This window comes from Furipterus horrens, unplaced genomic scaffold, assembly GCF_987537825.1.
Source record: "Furipterus horrens unplaced genomic scaffold, mFurHor1.1.pri manual_scaffold_13, whole genome shotgun sequence".
Taxonomy (NCBI): Eukaryota; Metazoa; Chordata; class Mammalia; order Chiroptera; family Furipteridae; genus Furipterus; species Furipterus horrens.
In genome coordinates, this window is record NW_028327183.1 from 59,583,061 (window position 1) to 59,603,559 (window position 20,499).

The window sequence follows — 20,499 nt, forward strand, 5'->3', positions numbered from 1 at the left end:
AAAAAACCCAGACTCACCGGGAAAGGTACTGGGAGATAACGCGTCCTGGTCCAGAAGAGATCTCGATAATGACTAAAGATGTCGTCTGTTCCTGGTGAGGGGTCTGGCCTACATGTAGATGAACATGCATTGTATCTGCAACTCCACACAGCCAGTCATAGTAGAAGAAGGTACTGCATTACAAAGTCTGGAAAAATTTATCAAATTATCACATATATGACAGAGATAACACAGGAATGTAAGACAAATGTTTGATACAAAAAAAGAACAAAGATATAGAATATAAAACTAAATGGACGTCTATTGTTTAGCTATAAACATCAATTAAGAAAAACACAGCTCTAGATGGCGTTGCACAGTGGGTTGAGAGCCTGCTTCTGAACCAAAGGGTCTTGGGATCCAATTTGGAACAGGGCACATACCTGAGTTGCGGGCCGAGTCCCCAGTTGGGAGCTAACGACAGGCAACCACACACTTTGATGTATCTTTCCACTCTTTCTCCTTCTTTTCCCCTCTCTCTAAAAATAGAGAAAATCTTTTTTTAAATAAAGAAAAATACAGATTTAAAAAAGTAGAAATATAGAATTCTGACAATTATTCCTGTTATTTTAATTTCAAAACGATATTGTAATTATCATAGGAAAGTTGAGCCCTGGCTGTTGTAGCTCAGTAGATTTATCACCAGCCTCTGAAGCAAAGGGCCACCAGTTCGATTCCCGTTCAGGGCACATGCCTGTGTTGTGGGCCAGATCCAGTTGGGGGCGTGAGAGAGGCAACCAGTTGGTGTATCTCACATACATCTATGTTTCTTTCCCTCTTTTTCTCCCTTGTTTCCCATCTCTCCAATAATAAATAAAATCTTCACCAAAAATTTCACTGAATCCTAGAGCAAAGGAAATAAAGAAAAAATAAACAAATGGGACTACATCAAATTTAAAAGTTTTTGCATGGCTAAAGAAACTGCCATCAAAACAAAAAGGGAACCGTTTGGAAGAACATATTTGAAGGTTACCTTGACCAGCAGGTTCCACAGCACAGATGAAAATAGCACAGAAACTGTCTGTCTATTCTGGAGAGCAAAGGGTGAACACCTCAGGAGAGAATGCTATAGCCCCCATCCCAGAGTTTAGATTTATTTACTAGCAAGCATGAAAGGAATTGTGCCAAACAGGATGGGGATAACTTTTTTACAAAGCTTTGAACCTACTGTGTGAAAGTCAGCCTGGCGACAGACGGTTATCTATTTATCACTTCTTCCCTGTTAACAGAAAGGTGTAACTTTCCCCGAGACTGTTTTCAGAGTGTTTCATTGCCTCTGTCTTCAGGGCATTGTTGGGGGGGCGGTCACAATTTTCTGAGCCAAGGTCACCCATCCCACAGACGTATTTGCCAATGATGCATCAAAAAGGGTTTGCTCTCCAAAATATAGAAACTCATACAACTCTACAATAGGAAGACAAACAACCTAATTTAAAAATGGGCAAAGGACCTGAATAGACACTTATCCAAGGAGGACATACAGAGGGTCCATACATATTTTTTAAAAATGCTCAACATCACTAGCCATCAGAGAGATGCAAATTAAAACCACAGTGGGATATCACCTCATAGTGGACAGAATGGCCCTCATTAAGAAATCAACAAACAACAAGTGCTAATGACAATGTGAAGAAAAAGGAAACCTAGTACCCTGTTGGTGGGAATGCAGACACTGTGGAAAACAGTATGGCAATTACTCAGAAAATTAGAAGTGGAACTTCCTTATGACCCACCAATTCCACTGCTGGGAAATACCTAAGAATTCTGAAATACCCATTCAAAAGAACCTGTGCACCCCTAGGTTCATAGCTTCGCTATTTACAATAGCTAAGTGCTGGAAACAGCCCAAGTGCCCATCAGTAGATGAGTAGAATAAAAAATCATGGTACATTTACATAAAGGAAAACTACACAGTAGAGGGAAAGAATGTAGTCCTACCTTTTGCAGTAGCATGGATGGAACTGGAGACTATTATGCGAAGTGAAATAAGCAAGTTGGCAAAAGATAAATACTGCATGACCTCACTTATAACTGGATTCTAAGGAACAAAAACTAATGAGAAAAATACAACCAGAGACATGAAAACGTGGGACAGACTGATAGGTGTTGGAGGGGAGGAGGGCAGGGGGCAATGGTGGAAGGATGGGGAAAGGACTACTCAAGGAACATGTTTGAATGACTCATCGACATGGACAACGAAGAGGGGATTGACTGGGTGAGAGGACAGAGCTGGGTGAGGGTGGCAAAATGTGGGGAAAAAGAAACTGGGAAAACTATAATAGAATTTTTTAAAAAAAGGTAAATGCAATGTAGAGCCTAGATCAAATTCTAAAAAAGAAAATGGACATTAGTGAAAAACAGGTGATATCCAAACAAAGTTGGTTTTATCTTTTTATTGTTTTAATGATTTTATTTATTACCCTGGCTGGTGTGGCTCAGTGGATTGAGCATCAGCCTGCGAACCAAGTGTCGCTGGTTCGATTCCTAGTCAGGGCACATAACTAGGTTGCACATCAGGTCCCCAGTTGGGGGCGCGAGTGAGAGGCAACCACACAATGATGTTTCTCTCCCTCTTTTTCTCCTTTACACGCTCTAAAAATAATTAATTAATTCATTAAAAATATATATCTTTTATTTATTTTTAAACAGAGCAAAAGGGCAGGAGACAGAGAGGAAGAGAAATATCAATTGGTTGCCTCTCATACAGCCCTACCTCAGACCTGGCCCACACTCTGCAATGTGCTCAGACTGGGAATCGAACCAGCGATTTCTTGGTTCGCAGTCTGGTACAAATCCAGAGCCACGCCAGCCCGGGCAAAACTTAGTCCGTGACTTAGTTGATAGTATTGTACCAATATTAATTTACTAGTTTTGATTATTTCATGGCTACTCATTAACATCATGGGAACTGAGGTTAAAAGCTATATAAATATTTTCCTATAGATACATAAGAAGGGCATATAGGAATATAAATATGTACTATGTTTGCAACTCTTCTATAAAGTTAGAATTATTTCAAAATTAACAAAAAATTGTATGTTGAAAAATTTCACTGAGGCTGAATGAAGCCTCTTGCAAAAAAGCCAGCTGGTACAATGATACAGATGGACACCTACAACACTCATCAAGTGAGGAAAGCCTGTTCTACAAGGGGCCCACACTCCAGAAGGTAATTCAGAATTTTTGGGTCCCACTCGTATTCTAAAGGTCTGTGAGCCATGATGCGATTCACCCACTTTCTTTAGCGGTGCCTTGTACGTCCCCTCCACATTTCCTCTTCAAACTGTGTGAAGTATTGTTGCTCTCATTGCTGAGCGAATACACCAAACCTCCCTGTGGCACTATAAAATATTTGCTCCCCAGTAAACAAAAAGATAAAGTGTATTATTAACTTTTTCAATGAATATTTGTCTGTAAAGCCCGTTGATGGATATGCATTTTTGACCTTTTCAAAGCATGATCTGCAAAAGGGTCTCTGGCACTATTTTAGTCGTCGTCGTCGTCGGCAGCCATCCATCTCGAGAGACGATGGTGTAGCTTCTTAAGAGTCTATCTGCACCGCCGAGAATGGCTGTGCAGTCCGACTCGGGAGTGACATGGTATCTGTCTCCTCCCGTGTTGAATTGACATCTTATGATGACGCTGAAGCTACAGAGCCTGGGCAGGGTAATATGGAGGGTCTGCTGTTGCCCATGCAGCAGACCCCCCCTCTCTTCGCAGCTGAAGGGTCCAAGGGAAAGACGGAGTCGATACAGCTTGGGTTCAGGTGCGCCGCAGGAGTTGCCGGTGTTGACTACAACGTCAAACCGCCTTAGGGACTCCGGCTCCGGATTTTCTGTCAGGGTTTACTCCCTTAGCCTTTCCCCTGAAGAGGTATGCCGCAAGGCAGCGGAGGTTTTTTGGAATCAGAGTTTTCCTTCTCTGATGTACCCTGACTGGAAGATCGAACCAGCGACACTTAGCTCGCAGGCCGACGCTCAATCCACTGAGCTAAACCAGCCAGGGCTTGCCAACTATGAGTGCACAGGAATTTAGCGACATACATATGGATGCACTCTGTCTGCAGCTTTCTTCTAAGCATAGCCACCCACTCCCCTGCAAAGAAAAAGGTTCCCCGGTGCTGGAACCTTGAGCTGCGTGGTCTGGTGAGGAGCTGGGAATGCTCCCCAAGTGTTCTTCTTGACTATTTTAGTAACGTAACTGTATGACTGTGGTTCTAAAATCTTTCGGTAAGATTTAGTGGGAAACCAAGGCACACTGAATTATGACTAGTCATAGGTTACCATGAAAATACAATGACATCAAAATAATGCTCAAGCCCCAGGTAATTTACAAGATACAAAGATACAAATTATAAACTTAAATGGAAGTTTATTGTTAGGTATAAAAATCAATTAATAAAAATACTCTTTTTAAAAAGTGGTAAAATTAAGTTCTGACCATTATTCGTGTTAGTTTCTAAATGATATTTTAATTATCAAAAGAAATTTTGTACTCTCCAGACATATTTAAGATCAGAGGTGACATGTTTCTTGCATTCCGAATGGAATAAGATGAACCTATTTATAAATTATATTTAGAGTAAATAACATATTTATACTCAACCTATGTGTACCTCTGAAACGTAAAAATCCCATAGAATGTTAAAATTAACAAAAAATATGGACATATATGTACAATAAAATTAAAAATAATTCTGCCAAGGCCAGTGTCGCTCTGAACCGCATCTGGTAGATTGCCTATCTGTTTTGTTTATTTCTTTATCTGGAGTTTTAATCTGTTCACTTGGCCCATGTTTCTTTTCCTCCTCATTCTGGTCGCCTCCCTTTGTTTGTTACTCTGCATTAGGAAGTGCTGATTTGACACCATGTCTTGGTAATGTGGCTTAATGGAATATGTGTCCAGTAGGTCCAGTGGCACAGCCTCTCCTATCACCCAAGCTGGGTATTCCAAGTGTGCCCTTCATGTGGGCTGAGTACACCCTCTTCTTGCAGCTGAGACTTGGTTGCTATTGGCAGATCAATGGGAGGGATTTACCCAGGCCAGTCAGCTGCATGGCCTGGCTGTAAATGCTGAACACCAACCTCTGTCCTCCCAGTAGGATCAGCGCTGCAGGGTGAGGGTGGTGGTGCTCTGAGGTGGTCTGTGTCAGGGCAGCCTTGCTCTGCGAGATGACCCAGAGACCATCATGAGATAAGGCAATGGGTTTATTGAGTGAAAAAGGGGGAAGAGGGGTGCAGGGGAGAGACAGCTCCCCGACCAACTCAAGGGCACATAGGAACAAGGGGAATGGGGAGCAAGTGAACAGGGAATGGGAAAGGGGGCTCCCGGTCCTCCTTGTGGGCCAGTAGGGGTCCCACTGACACTTCTGCGGGCACCTTTTTTATACTTGTCAACCACACATTTCCAAGAGGGTGGGTTTGCTTATCAATATATTCAGTAGGTCATTTACATCTCATTGCTTCCCCCCCACACCAGGTAGTTAACATATCAGGTGAGGTCAATTACCATTTCTCCTGGGAACAGGTTCAGTCCATCAACATATATCCTTTGGGAATGGCTAAGTCAAGGGCCGGGTTGATTAGCATATAGCAAAGTCCAGGTGTGCATTCTAGCTGCCTCCATGATCTGACAGTCTGTAGGTGTCCACTGGGTGCATTGGCCCTGGGGTTTCCCGGACCTTACAGGTCAAAGTCAGCCCCCACCTGTGTTTTGCCCCAGGCACCCTGCCTGAGCTATAGAGCAAACTGAGATGGTTGTTATTTGTGCTGGACTTGGGGATTCCCAGATGAAGCCAAGCTCTGAAACTGAGCTGACTGCATCTAGTGCCAGGCCTGGGGCTTTCTGAAACCAGTTGTTACTTGTTTCATAGGATGCAGAAAGTTGTGAAGCAGGAGCCAAGACCAGCCATTCATATGGAGAAGCGGCTTCCGTGGGCCTCTAAGTTGGTTGAGGCTGTGTCTATGGGGATCTCTGAGGGGGTTGTTAGCCAGGTTGATGGACTCTCAGCTATGGCACTAGCTTGCTCATGCGCTCTGTCAGGGGGAGGGCTTACCATGGGGACAATGGCCTCTGCTCCCCTTGATACAAGACACTTCAGTTCCTCCCTGTATACCCTGGTGCTGAAGTTCGGAGGGAGCGAGTCCAAGTAGGTGAGTCTCCGTGTGGGTTTTTTAAGAGGAACTGCTTGGAGCTCCCTAAGTTTCTTCCACTGACTGAATGCCCACTGGTTTTTGCAGCCAGAATTTGTGGGGACTTATATTCCGGGCAGCGGATACCTGGGCTACTGAGCTGTGTGTGGTGCTGTGACTCCTCATTCCCAAGATATCCCTCCTGAATTTGAATCCACCACACGTGGGTGTGACCAGCCCGTTCCACCTCTGTGCCCCTCTTACTCATCTGGATAGATGTGGTTTCTTTAATTTCGTAGCTGTCAGACTTTCAACTCATGCTCGATTTCATAGTTGTCAGATTTCCATTACATTTGATTTGACATTTCTCAGTGATGGTTTCCCTTTAGTTTTCATTGTAATTTTGATGAGATAGGGTAGAGGGGAGTCACATCTGCCTATGCTGCCTCCTCTGGTTGTGTATATTTGTTTTCTTTCACATGATCTCCGTTTAACTTTTCTTATCTCTTAATATCGACATTAAAGAGAAGAAAGAGTGAGATAGAAGCACCTATCTGCTGCCTCCCTGAGAGAGGACCATACCCACAAACCAGATATGGGCCCTAAGTGGAAGATGAACCCATGCACAACCTGATTCTCCAACTGATCCTAACTCGCCAGAGGTAACTTTTCTTACATATCTTATGCTCTAAAAAGTGCATTTGTATCTGCTAACTGGAATCCAGAGTAAGGATTTCAGTTGTGGCCAGTGTGCTGGGAGCTGGGGTCAGGGTTTGTGTTCACGAAAATCGTCCCAAAACAAAGATCCTTGCTGTACACTAAGGGTGACATGGGCTCATAATATTGTCAGGGCTGCATGGAAGACATGGTGAGCACAATTGTCTATAATCCACTCTGAACATGGAGGACAGAGTGACATAAGCAGTGGGGCCCTGTCATGGAGAGGTGACCACTCGCACAGTGAGATCACGATAACTGAGCTCTCCAGCATCACTTCTGAATATGAGGTCCCAACTTTCACATCTTCTTGTTCCCTACATTGCAGAGTGAGTCGGAGCCATGTACCAAAAACACCCTGAGACTAACTGAGGTATGAGCTTCACGTCAGTAAATGATGTCACAGCCTATCACCCAAAGATGGGTGAAATGCAGAGACCCAGCCCAAATGGTGCAGCTCTCCTGAGGGTCATACTCCTTGCTGTGCTCAAAGAGGCACACAAATTGCAGCTCAGACTCAAATCCAATACTCCCCTTGAAAAACCACCAGAGCTGATAGATGATGAATGGCATGACCATTAAGCCTGAGGGGCATAGGGTAAGTGCTTTGGAGTACTAGAGAAATGGGAGTGGGAGGGAGAATCAGAATGGCAACAATGGAAACAGCACCTTCATCTGAGCTTCCAGGTTGTTACATGTGGTGGACCAAGTGAGAGCTTCAAAAACAGTGCTGGACATTGTCCCTGGCTCAAGAGTCTAAATCCCGGGTTAAAATCCAGCCTCTTGAATCTCATCCTTCTCTGTTGTGTAAACTTAAGGAACCTACTTCATTTCTCCAAGTCTGACTTTCTCAGCAATTGAAAACTTATATCACTTCCCAGGTTTGAGAATTAAAAGGGAAAAGGCTCAAATAGCTAACCCTGAAATCCTGGCACTCACAAGTACTCATTTGTTACTGTTATTGATCCTCAGAGAACAAGGTAAGCGCCAGCATCATCTACCTGCCAGGCCGTCTTGAGCCAACTGACATTCAGGAAGTTCTAGTGAGTCACTTAATTTTCAGATGGAGACCCCACACTGAGGCCTGTGCCCAGTAGTACCTGCCTCCTACAGGCGACTCAGCAGGTTTGTGAGAGACCAAGTTTTTTTCTGAAAAACACCCAAATCCTATGGCCTGTGGGCATTGGAAGAGTAAGGAGTTCCTGGCTTGTGGAAGTCTCTGTAGTCAGTGCCTGGAGTAGCTGGAGCCTGAGCAGGCTACAGGCACAGCTGCTTCACAGCAAATGAGCACCATAGCTCCTGACCTCCTCCAACAGCTCAGCGACGGAGACATACCTTTTACGCCTTGTACAAAGCAGAAAAGTGAAGCCCAGATTATGGGAAGGAGTCCTATTCCTATGACTTCCTATGAAATTCTGAAAAAAAATACAAATCCATGGTGCCTGACCCAGGGCATTTAAAATCTGATAACTATCCTTTATTTACCAAGCCACTGGACTTCGGAAGTTTAAAACACCCTGCCCATCAGGACGTTATCTAATCCCCCTGAGAGTTTTGTTAAAAGCAGTATTGCTCATGACAGCAAACCAAAAAAAAGGGAAAACACACAAACCAAAAGCTTATTCTATTTTCCAATGTCTAATCTGCTAAAAGTGATGTGTAACATTATTAGTGTGGGTCAAAATTCTAAGTGTCCATTATTTATTCATAGCATTTAAAAAGTAAAAAAATATCAAACATATTATTCCAATATAAATAACAGTTATTCTATAAAGCCAAAAGGAATCAAATTTCAACATGCATCTTTGTTGTTCTTCTGTCCTTTTGTTAAAAATTGACAAAATTCATAGATTTGGCAGAAAATATGATCAGACATATTTTGGAAAACAAATAGCAACTACACATCTCAAAAAACCATTCTTTAAATCCTTAGAGAAATGCACTCAAACATAGTGAGGTAGCACAACAGTTATTTTATAAAGTTTAAATAAAGAACAATTCACCAAACCAAATATTGTCTAGGATGTGGAGAAATCCAGTGTCTCAACACTGCTGAATGAATTGAAAAAAGGTACAGTAACCAAAGACATGCAACGACAGAAATTTAACCCAGAAATTGCATGTAAAGTTCAAGACCAACAACCGATTATGCTAATAAAGCTAGTCAAAGGAACTTCTTTTGAAGCACACGTTATACGTAGTCTGTTAAATATCCCATATAATATCATTAGGTGAAACATAACAATATACATACTTTATTTTCTTAAATATTTTACTTATTTCAAAGAGAAGGTAAGAGATAGAGAAAGAGAGGGAGAGAAACATCAATGTGTAGTTGCCTCTCCCATACCTCCAATTGGGGACCTGAGCTGCAATCCAGGCCATGAATAGGAACTGAACCAGCAATCCCGTGGTGAGCAGCCTGGCATTCAATCCACTGAACCACAACAACCAGGACTACCACACTCTTAAGAGCCTTTTCCACTGTGAACTCTCTGATGTCTGCAGAGGTGAGAGCTACTGATAAAAGATTTCCCACATTCATCGCACCTGTAAGGCCTTTCACCAGTGTGAACTCTGTGATGTTTACGAAGTTCAGACCTACCAGTAAAAGATTTTCTACATTCACTGCACTCATAAGGCCTTTCTCCAGTGTGAACCCTCTGATGATAATGAAGGGCATAACGACGGGTAAAAGATTTTCCACATTCTCTGCACTCATAAGGCCTTTCTCCAGTGTGAACTCTGTGATGCTCACAAAGTTCAGAGCTAGTAGTGAAAGATTTTCCACATTCACTGCACTCAAAAGACCTTTCTCCAGTGTGAACTCGGTGATGATATTGGAGGGATGAGCTATGGGTAAAAGATTTTCCACATTCTCTGCACTCATAAGGCCTTTCTCCAGTGTGAACTCGGTGATGATATTGGAGGGATGAGCTATGGGTAAAAGATTTTCCACATTCTCTGCACTCATGAGGCCTTTCTCCAGTGTGAACTTTATGATGAACACTGAGGGAAGAGCTCTGGGTAAAAGATTTCCCACATTCATTGCACTTAAAAGGCCTTTCTCCAGTATGAACTCTGCGATGCCTACAAAGTTCAGAGCTACGGGTAAAAGATTTTCCACATTCACTGCACTCATAAGGCCTTTCTCCAGTGTGAACTCTGTAATGATAACGGAGAGCATAACTACTGGTAAAAGATTTTCCACATTCAGTGCACTCGTAAGGCCTTTCTGCAGTATGAACTTTTTGATGAAAACGGAGAGCAGAAATTTTGATAAAAGATTTCCCACATTCACTGCACTTATAAGGCCTTTCTCCAATATGAACTCTGCGATGCTGACAAAGTGCAGTTCTAAAGGTAAAAAATTTTCCACATTCTCTGCACTCATAAGGCCTTTCTCCAGTGTGAACTTTCTGATGACAACTCAGTACAGACTTTTGGGTAAAAGATTTCCCACATTCATTACACTTAAAAGGCCTTTCTCCAGTATGAACTCTCTGATGCCTACAAAGTTCAGAGCTACGGGTAAAAGATTTTCCACATTCACTGCACTCATAAGGTCTTTCTCCACTGTGAACTTGGTGATGATAATGGAGGGATGAGCTTCGGGTAAAACATTTTCCACATTCATTGCACTCGTAAGGCCTTTCTCCAGTGTGAACTCTTTGATGTTTACTAAGTTTAGAGTTACTAGTGAAAGACTTTCCACATTCACTGCACTCATAAGGCCTTACTCCAGTATGAACTGTCTGATGAATCTGAAGGGAAGAGCTGCTGGTAAAAGATTTCCCACATTCACAACATACAAAAGACTGACTTTCAGTAAGGACTCTCTGTTCCTCAAAAAGTGCATTGTCACATTCAATGGCTTTCATGCATTCTTTGGTGGTGTAATATTGTTTTCTACTTTGAAAAGTCATTCCGGGCTTAGAGATTTCCTTTGCTCTGTGCATTGTTTGAGTAGCCAGTTGCTCATTATGTCCAGAGCTGTTGAGAAAGCATTTTCCAACATGAGTGGAGGCACAAGGCTTCCGTGACACATGGAAATTGTAGCTTTTTGCAGTGTACATTCTCTCCACACTGCTTATGAAACCATTTTTTGTTGTGATCTCCTCCTGGTGCTGATGACTCTGTGTACTGAAATAAAATGGTTCTGCACATGCCCCACACCTCAGCAGTGTCAGGCTCTGTTGTGTTCCCTGCTGCCCAACCAAGAGGAAAATGTCTCTCAAGATGGGCCCACAACTGTCACAGGGGTGGCTCTTCTGGACACACAGCACTGACTTGGGATTCTTAATGTGTGACTCTCCTCCAGAAATATTCTGTTCAATGGGTGTCTCCACATCCTCTGCTCCACAGCAGCAACCTGAACAGAAACAAACACTAGTGAATACATAGTGACCTGTAGGGAGGAGGTCTTCTCATCACAAATTTGCATGTGTAACATCTGACATGCACCTACGTGGTGATTTCCCAGACTAGTGAGATAGACTGTGAGAAAGGCCCTCAGGTCAGTAAATAATGGGCACTTCTATAGATATAGTGTTGTATGTAATCAGTGATGCTGTGGTAATTCCAGCAGACAGAATTCTTGGACGAATGGGAGGCTGCTGCATGCTCAGGCCAGTCAGCCAAGATCAGAGCAGAAGTCCATCCTTTTATTGAGTTTAACATGATACTAAAAATAGATTAATAAGAACAGGCTCAAGGTAAAGAATTTTAAAAATTTACAGAACATAATCATTATCTATAAAAGTTAAGCAGGATAACATATGATGAGGCTTTAACTTTCTAAGGATTTATAACTTTGTCCTTAGGTCTGGTTTCAAGCAAGACGTTATCTATAAGGCAAGGAGATGACTCAGAAAGGTCTCTTTGCTCTCAGGATACCACGGCACAGTGGTCTGATACAGCTTGCAGCTACAGGCATCAGCAAGGCCAGCTTGCTTACCTGAGTCACAGGACACCTGGGCAGAAAGGCATGGGAACATGTCCTTCCTCAGAGGCCTGATTTCCTCCAACACATGTCATTAAATGAAAGATATTAGGATAGGATGGGACACAAGGAAGACAGGCTGGGTTTACAACTTCTTCTCTGCTAATGGCTGCCTGAAAAACCACTCCTGGTTGTGATGTAAGACTGTGTAGAGGAATGGGAATGTGCCCCAAACCAGTAATATCAACCACAACAGAGGAGATGCTGAGATGCCTGCACAGAAATACGTATGCAACTCAAGGTCAAACAGGTATTGACCGAAACTGGAGAGCACACAAAAGATACTCCTCAGAGAAATGGTTGTGGTGTAGATGTTGAGAGGCCGACATTATCCATGGCTAGAACTCAGAGCTGAAATGAAAACTATTGAGAGTAAAAACTAGCAATGTGCCAGCACCGGGAAAGGACAAGTATATTAAGGTGTAGCCACTAGCAATGACAATAAAATACACTTAAAGAGAACAGGTTCCTCATTATGTCTTGGAATAAAATTCTCCCCAACTTCCTTGCACCAATGCCAGACACCATCTGTGAGCATCCTGTCATGTCATATACACAGGACTCTTCCACTTCCTTCCCAGTTCAGCAGTTATGTGCAATACAGATAATGGAACTCCAAAGGGAAAGCAGAAGAGATGATAACCAGCACTGTCATATAACAACTGAGTACAAACAACCAAAATTGAAGATCTATGTTGTGACGACAGCCAGACGGCATTAATAATAAAATATTCAACCCCCTTCAAGAATAATCACACAATTATCCATGATAAAGAGCAACTCTACAGGAAAGCGAGAGAGGCTTAACAGACCAGTGATTACAAAGAGCTACAAAGTGGTGCATAATACAAAGAACTACACAGAAGAAGAATGGAAAAGCAGTTTTAGCAAACATGGTTAGTTTTTAAATACAGAGTGAGAACTTGTCCCAGAAAGTGCACTTATGCTACCACTGACTTTAGTGGCCCATTTTGTGCCACCAAAGACTTACTAAATGGAAAGAAAAAAAAAAAAAACCAAAAAACAACCCAAAAAAACCTGCGGCTGAAATAAAGGCATACTAAACAGAAACAGGAAAACACGGGAAAGTAAAAAACTCTATGGAAAGCCAGTCATGTCATCAAGTTCACAATCCTAAAATAGTTCATCAGTAGAGTGTGCTTCATTTAACTCTAATGTATAAGATAAATAGAGTGTATTACTAATAACAATGGTGACAATTTGTGAATAGATACACAATATATAAAGATGTGAACTGCGACATCAAAACATACAGAGGGGTGGTGTGGCGGAGGCAAGGTTATAATTTTCCCAAGCAACTGAAGCTGTTTTCAGGCTACAATGAACTGTGAAGAGTATGAGTAGTTTTGTAGAAATCTAATAAAAACAAACACAAGCACAATCCTGTATAAGAGACGGACATAAAATAAAATCAAATCAAACAGAAAGGACAGCAAAATATGAAGACAAAGAAGGAAGTACAAAAGAGACAGAACACAATGACAAGGTGGCAACAATAGGTCCTTCAATAAATGATCTAATCAAAAGACAGAGGGTAGCTGTAGGGATAAAAAACACAAGACATAAAAGTATCTGAGACCTTGCTTAAGGGGCATTATCATCAGTTTAGCAAAAATAAACGCATAAAAACTCTAACAATGGGTGAAAAAGTGAAGGGATTAGAAAGTACAAATTGGAAGTTACAGAATAGTCATGGGGATGTAAAATACAGGCCAAAGAATATAGTTAACAACATTCTACTAATTATGTATGTTGATGAATGTGAGTTTTATTGAGATGTATACTGTTTAATTATGAAACCAAGATAAAGTATTGCATCAGTATTTAAAATTAAAAACTTTTATCAAAAAGTAAATAGTCCACACTGGTGTGGCTCAGTGGACTGAGTGCCACCCTATAAAACCAAAGATTGCTGGTTCAATTTCCAGTCAGGACACATCCCTGGGTTCCAGGGCAGGTACCATTTGGGGGTAGGCGAGAGGCAGCCAATCTATGTATCTATTGTACATCGATGTTCTTCTCTCTCCCTTTATCCCTTTGTCCTTTCTAAAAATAAATAAAATCTTTAAATTAATTAAATAATTAATTGAGGTTGTGCAGGATTTCACTTGTGTTCAAAAAAAAAAAAAAAAAAAAATTTCTCCCTAGCTAATATGACTCAGTGGATTGAGCACCAACATGTTAACCAAACAGCTGCTGGTCTGATTCTCAATTAGAGCACATGCTTGTGTTGCGGGCGAGATCCCCAGTTGGGGTATACGAGAGGCTACCGCACATTGGTGTTTCTCTCCTTCTCTTTCTCCCTTGCTTCCCTTCTCTCTAAAATTACATAACCAAACAAAATCATAAACAAAATACAAACAAACAAAAAAACCTCCCAAAAGACACGATATAAGCAGCTTCCAAGACATTCACTAAATCTTTATGGACACAAATATGCTAAAAATAAAAAGATGTTAAAAATATTCCATGCTAATAACACCAAACAGAGCAGGAAGATAACAATTTTAATGACTATGCACACAACCACTGAGCACCTCCAAAACATTAACCAAAATGTATGAGATCTGAAGGCAGAAAAAACAATGCAACTGTACCAGCCACCTCAAACACTCCCCTTTCAGCAATGGGTAGATCAGCCCATTCTAAAGCAATCAGGAGTTACTGAAGTTTGAGAACACTATTCAGAAAACAGAACTAATGAATATACGCATAATATTTAATACAACCCTGATCAAGTGGCTTAGTAATTCGAGCACTGTCCCATGCATGATTGCAGGTTTGATCCCCTTCTAAAGGTACAAACTAGAGGCAACCAACAGATGCTTCTCTCTCACACTGATGTTTCTCCTTCTCACTCTCTTCTTCTAATAATCAACAAAAATATTTTCTGGGGGAGATAAAAAATATATATATAGCTGTAGAAATGGTCAAAATGTACACAAAAAATGCTTTTTCTCACCAATTAATGAGAAATGCATTAGGCTTGTGGCAACACTACTGACCTCAGATCCTTCCCTGTGAGGGTTCAGTTCAGCAGGTGCTGGGGCTGCAGGGAGAGGAGCGGGCAGTGCAAGCAAACCAGCCCTGCCAAGGCCAGGACCTACCCAGAGAACTGGGGAAGCGGGCAGTGCCCACAGCCCACATGTGAGGACACAGCGCACCCTCGGGAACACAAGGCATGAGGGGAATGTAAACCCTGGTAAAAGTCATGAGGAGAGTGTGAGTGTGTGTTTTTTATTTTCTTTCCTTTTTTTAAAAATGTAAGTTACTTTATTACATTTTAGGGAATCGAAGCAAAAAGGACTCCTGGACATAAAGAAGGCTGAGCTTGTTTTGGGGCAAAGAGTGTCCATCAAAACAGGAAGGACAAGGGGGACGTGTGTCACCCATAATCTCAGCAGTCCTGAGCCCAGTCACATAATAGGCCCCATACTACCACCCGGTGTTCTGAACACCACAAAAAACACCATACTAGAATAGGAGAAGGGAAGCCATTAATATTCTATGTATCATTTTCATTGTGTGGGACAGAAAGCCTTTGAAACTGTGTAATCATGCCAGGGCCTGGTTGGCAGGCAGAAGAGGTTTCACAAGGGTCAAAGAAGAAGTTTCATAAAACATCTTTCGTTAACTGCTTGTCTCTGATGACTCTGTTTTACCAGGGGATCCCTAGGGCTTAGAGAAAGAGACCACAAATGCCTCGACTTTAATTAACTGTCTCCTGAAAGTTATCTGTTTGCAACAAGATGACCAAATGTGGACTGGAGCAAAATGAGACTTCGAGCTAACAACGCCCCCCGCACCCCGTCACCCGACATACCTACGTTAAGGTAATCAAGTCCCGACCCGGGAGAGAAAACTGACACAACCTTTACCTGACAATCAATACGTAACTCCCACACCCAATTCCCTACACAAAATGCGTCTCAGGACAAAGGACCTGATGCTTTTTGCCACCCTTGCTGTTGCCACACTGAACCTATGCCTCTCATCCGAACCTCGGCAAGGCCCCATCTCTTACCTGAGAAGGTATCACTATAAACTCTCCTGCATGCTAGTAGATTGCTAATCTGTAATTCTTTGCTGTGTCCGAAAGAAGAACCCACCTCTCCCTTAAAAAGCCCAAGACTGCTGTTCATTGCTACCTGGGTATAAGTCTGATCAGGACCCTTAGAGCTTAGAATAGAAGTAAACTGTAACCCTGAGGAAATGGGGGTGCAGGAGCACCAAAGAAGAGCGCGCTGGGAGAGAGGGTCTTACCTAGCGAAGATATAAGAGCATAGTTCTCCAGCATCACATCCAGGTACAGCAATCTCTGAGCTTCACCAAGAAGGCACCATTCTGTCCCGGAGAAACACACGGCGACATCCTCAAAGGTCACAACAACCTGACAAAATTAACACAAATAAATCTGGAAAAGTCTTTCTTAGACACAGCAATTCCATAATGCCCCACACCCAACCTCCTCCATGGCCCACAATACAGAAAAAGCAGCAGCCCTTGGTGCCAGAGCTCCCTGCTGTCTCATCACAGTTTGATTGATCACTCAGATCTCCCTCAGTAAAAGCAGGTTAGGTAACAGGAAGTGGGGCAGGTAAATGCCATCTAATCTCAGGGCCCCATTCTTCCAGCTAAGATATTTTACTGAGTCTCCCAATTCATGCCTCAAACCACAGTCATATACGGTGTTATGTTTCACCCTAAGGTCCATATACCAGGATCCCAGGACCACCAGCTCACACTGCCTCTAGTTGTACATTAATGGGTGATGTTTACCTGCTTCACAGCCTCACAACCAGGTTCACATCCTCAGCTCTTATACCTTTGCCCACAGGCACAAATGATCTACCCATTTTGCAGATTACCAGACTCATGTTTCAGCTGCTCACTACATGTTTCCACTCACTGCTCTTTGAAACTTTTAAAAGTGTGATCCAATAAAACCTTCTGATATTCCTAGAGAGAATTAACCTACCACCATCTTCCCCAGTCCAGCTGATGGAGTCTCCACTGCTTCTGCTGCAACAACCAAAAACACCAGGGTGGTTAAACCCCTTTATCTTTCCCAGATGTACAATCTAAATCTCTAGCTGTAGCTAGTGTGGCTCAGTGGACTAAGTGTCAGCCTGTGAACCAAAGGGTTTCTGGTTCTATTCCCGGTCAGGGCACAGTTCTGGGTTGTAGGCTGGGGTCCTTGGTAGTGAAAGTGCAAGAGGTATCCGAACAGTGATGTGTTTTTCCCTTTTGTTCCCCCACCCTTCCCTGCTCTCTAAAAAAATTAATAAAGAAAAAATATCTGTATATTTTTTTAAACTGAAACTCTATGTGACCATCTTCAATAAACTGAAGGGGAATAACAGTAAAGGTAATGGTAGACAGTAAGAGGGAAAAACAGTAATAAAAAAAAAAATACAAAAAAACAAGGTCCAACAATCCAACCTTTTCCTCTACCTCTGAAGCCCAACACTGGTTCATCATCTGCCTCGGATCACAGAAGGTGCCAGGTCCTGAACTCCACGCCTCCTATTTTAATCCCATAATATGTTTCCCACTAGCTGCCAAATGGAGCCTGGTAAGCCCAGGAGACATCAACTCCTTTTTTTCACACAAGAGCCTCATTATATCCTTGAACCAAATTCTCATTTGACCATTTACAAGTCTGATATTTGACCTCCTGTTCCTTGTTTTAAACAAATAGAGAAGAGACCTGAGGTAACTATTCCCAGCTCTGTGGCACCTCCAAGCATTTGGATGTGCACGTGTCTCTTCCTAGATAACCTTCCAAAACTTCGTCCACTGGCAGCCAGTGTGGATCAAAAAGAATAGGGGGACTGGCCCTGGCTGGTGTGGCTCAGTGGTTTGAGTGCTGGCCTGCTATCCTAGGGATGGCTGGTTCCATTCCCTGTCAGGGCGCATGCCTGGGTTGCAGGCCAGGTCTCCGGTTAAGGGCCTGTATGAGGCAACCAATTGTTTCTCTCATACATCTATGTTTTTCTCCCTTTTTTCCTCCCTCCCGTCATGAAAAAAATAATCTTTAAAAAAATGCAGGTGGTAGGGTTAGAGAACAGGGTTCCCAAAATTCCCCATAACCCTCAGTTTGGGGATGGGAGATGGGACTCAGAGCATCACAGACATTTTCCATAAATAATTTTTCAATGCAAATTCCACAGAGAGAGAAGGGGCTTGGACCATAGAATGGTGACAAAAATGTTACGTGTACTGTCCAAAATTCTACAAGTGACCGTGTCTGGTCACCACATACTGTGTCACAGGCTGTGGTCAGGCATTTAAAAATAAGGCGACAGACATTAAGGGAAGGAGCCATGAGGGTAGAAAGAGAACCGAAGCATCTCAGCAGCCAGCCTTAAGGTCGGGTGGTTAAGAAGGGGCCACATGGTTCTGGATTAAGAACTGAAAAACACAACACAGGCAAAACCTCCCCATCAGGCACAAATTCTTGGGAGCTGCCGGTAAAGCTGGACTGTGTCTGGGAAATGTAAAGCACCAGACTCCTATTCTTCTGGAGTGAAATGGTTCCTCTTTTTATTCTAAAACTACCTAGTTTCTCAGGGGGAGGCAGAACTGTGTGTTTGTTGGTGTTTTAAAGAAAGTAAGACTTAAGGGCAGCAATCCGTCATCAATCTAAATCTGTATATACTTTAAATAAACAATTCCTTTTCCTATTTGCCAAACTCTAGTATTGAGAGTTATGCTTTTTGCTGGCTACATGCTAACACTGATCAGTTTGGGGAAGTCCATCATGATGGCCTCACAAACTGAGAAACGGAGAATACCCACAGATATACGGTCAGAAATTATAACTTCCCAACTAAAAGCCATTCATGGAAAGGATTCTTGTCTTAGGCTGGTAACTTCTGTGAGGAAAGTCAATTTTTACCTTAACTGAGCTCATCAATGTATTTTGCACTCATGTTAATATACTTTGGAATGTCAGAATAATTTGCTTTTTTATTATCCTTGTGTACATTCTCTGCACCAGAACAGAGACCAAACAATCCCTTATTGTTCTTATCATTGTCTTAAGTAATTAAATATTTAACTATCCTATATCCACGAATTAACAGGACATTTAAAATTTTTATCTTACTTTCCTTTTCGTTTTCTCCCGCCTCACTAACCTATCACCAATGGAGTACAAGTTCCCCCCTTATAACTTCCCTTTTCATCTGAGGGACAAAATAAATGCTAAAACTGCCATTTTATGAAGCATTTTGTCACTGCACTGAGATTGTTTCCTGGCAATCAACATCAGTTTGACTAAAAAAAACATTAAAAAAAATTTTCTGTAGTTTGAATATTTCTTACGTTGACAAAACAAATGCTAGCACCTTGATATTACCTGTGACCCGCACTCAGGTCTGTGGTTTCCACAGGGTCCTCACATCCCAGAGCGGGGAAACCATCAAGGAAAGAGTCTTACGTCACCATAAGTTAGTGTCACCACCAGGGAGGGGCTGGGACACCCTGTCCTTCCTCGTCTAGCTCCATAATGGTTTTCCACTTCAGAACCTCGGAGAACACGCAGGCACCCACCTGCACCTCCAGCTCAGCGGGTCTCAGCTGTATTCCGGCCCCGCCCTGCGGTCTGGGGACCTCAGGTAAGAGTCTGTCCTCAGTGGGGCCTCTCACCAGCCCTCTGACCTGGAACGAGGGCCCCTCTCCCTGAGCCTCTCTCTCTCATCACCGGACCCCAGCAGGTTTCTGTCTCAGCAGGATGGAAAAGCCTTGGAAACCCAGACACAGCACGTGGCCCCTCTCGGTCACGACCTTCCCTGGCAACGCCTCCCCCTGCTCCGCCTCAGACTGTTTAAGGCCGATGCAGGGCGGCCGCCAGGACTGCGCGTCCTTCAGGGTCAGCGGCACCGGCGCGTCCTTCCACGGCGGCCCCTCAGCCCGTCACCCACCTCACCCCGTGACACCCTGTGTCACCCACGGCGCCTCACGACCCGAAAGCCGTGGCCTCGGTTGCAGGATGTGACGGACACCGCGCACCCGGGTGCGGGGCTCGGTGGGGGAGGGGAGGGCCCCGGACGCGCACTCACCTCAGCCCGGCGCCTCAGTGCGGCCCCCGCCGCCGGACGCTGTGGGCGGAGCGGGGCGGAAGCGACGGGCGAGGCGGGGGCGCAGGGCACCACAGCCCCCATCCCGGAGGATGATGACATGAACTTTCCACTTAGAGGAGTCAGGAAGACTCACACTCGCGTTTATACCGCGGCGACGACGGGTACCTCCACTAAACCACTGACGGGCGAGACTACTCCGATGGAAGGTAAAAGGCCCGCCACAGACAGACGGAAGTCCCGCCCAGAAGCGCTCTGCCCTAACGGAAGTTCCTTTTCTGAGCCTCCATTGGCTCAGCCCTGAACAGCTTTCTGGGTACTGTGGTTTGTATTGTCCAAAAGCTACAAACTGGTTTCCCACCTGATTGCAAGAGGAACGACCGAGATTCACCAGTGAAAGTCCTGAGAAATAACACGTCTTGGTCCAAAAGAGAGCTTGAAAATGATAAAAGATATCATGTGTTCCTGCTGAAGGGTCTTGCGTGACTGTAGATGAACATGCATC

General features: G+C 43.3%; 1 protein-coding gene across 2 annotated transcripts in view; it reads right to left on the bottom strand.

Moving 5' to 3' along the window:
* LOC149995687 (uncharacterized) overlaps positions 1 to 20,204 on the bottom strand; it is a 276,448-nt gene extending 256,244 nt beyond the window's left edge. Inside the window, exons 1-3 of one of the 2 annotated variants that reach the window (XM_090260982.1) lie at positions 19,977 to 20,204; positions 16,174 to 16,300; positions 9,282 to 11,259 (exon numbers count right to left, since the gene is read on the bottom strand). In XM_090260982.1, coding sequence (XP_090117108.1) covers positions 9,356 to 11,259; positions 16,174 to 16,300; positions 19,977 to 20,096 — 2,151 coding nt within the window. In that variant the 5' untranslated portion in view covers positions 20,097 to 20,204 and the 3' untranslated portion in view covers positions 9,282 to 9,355. Of the gene's footprint in view, positions 1 to 9,281; positions 11,260 to 16,173; positions 16,301 to 19,976 lie in introns of those variants that run through there. The other variant, XR_016507843.1, reaches the window with a different exon arrangement.
* Between the last annotated feature and the right edge of the window lie 295 nt (positions 20,205 to 20,499).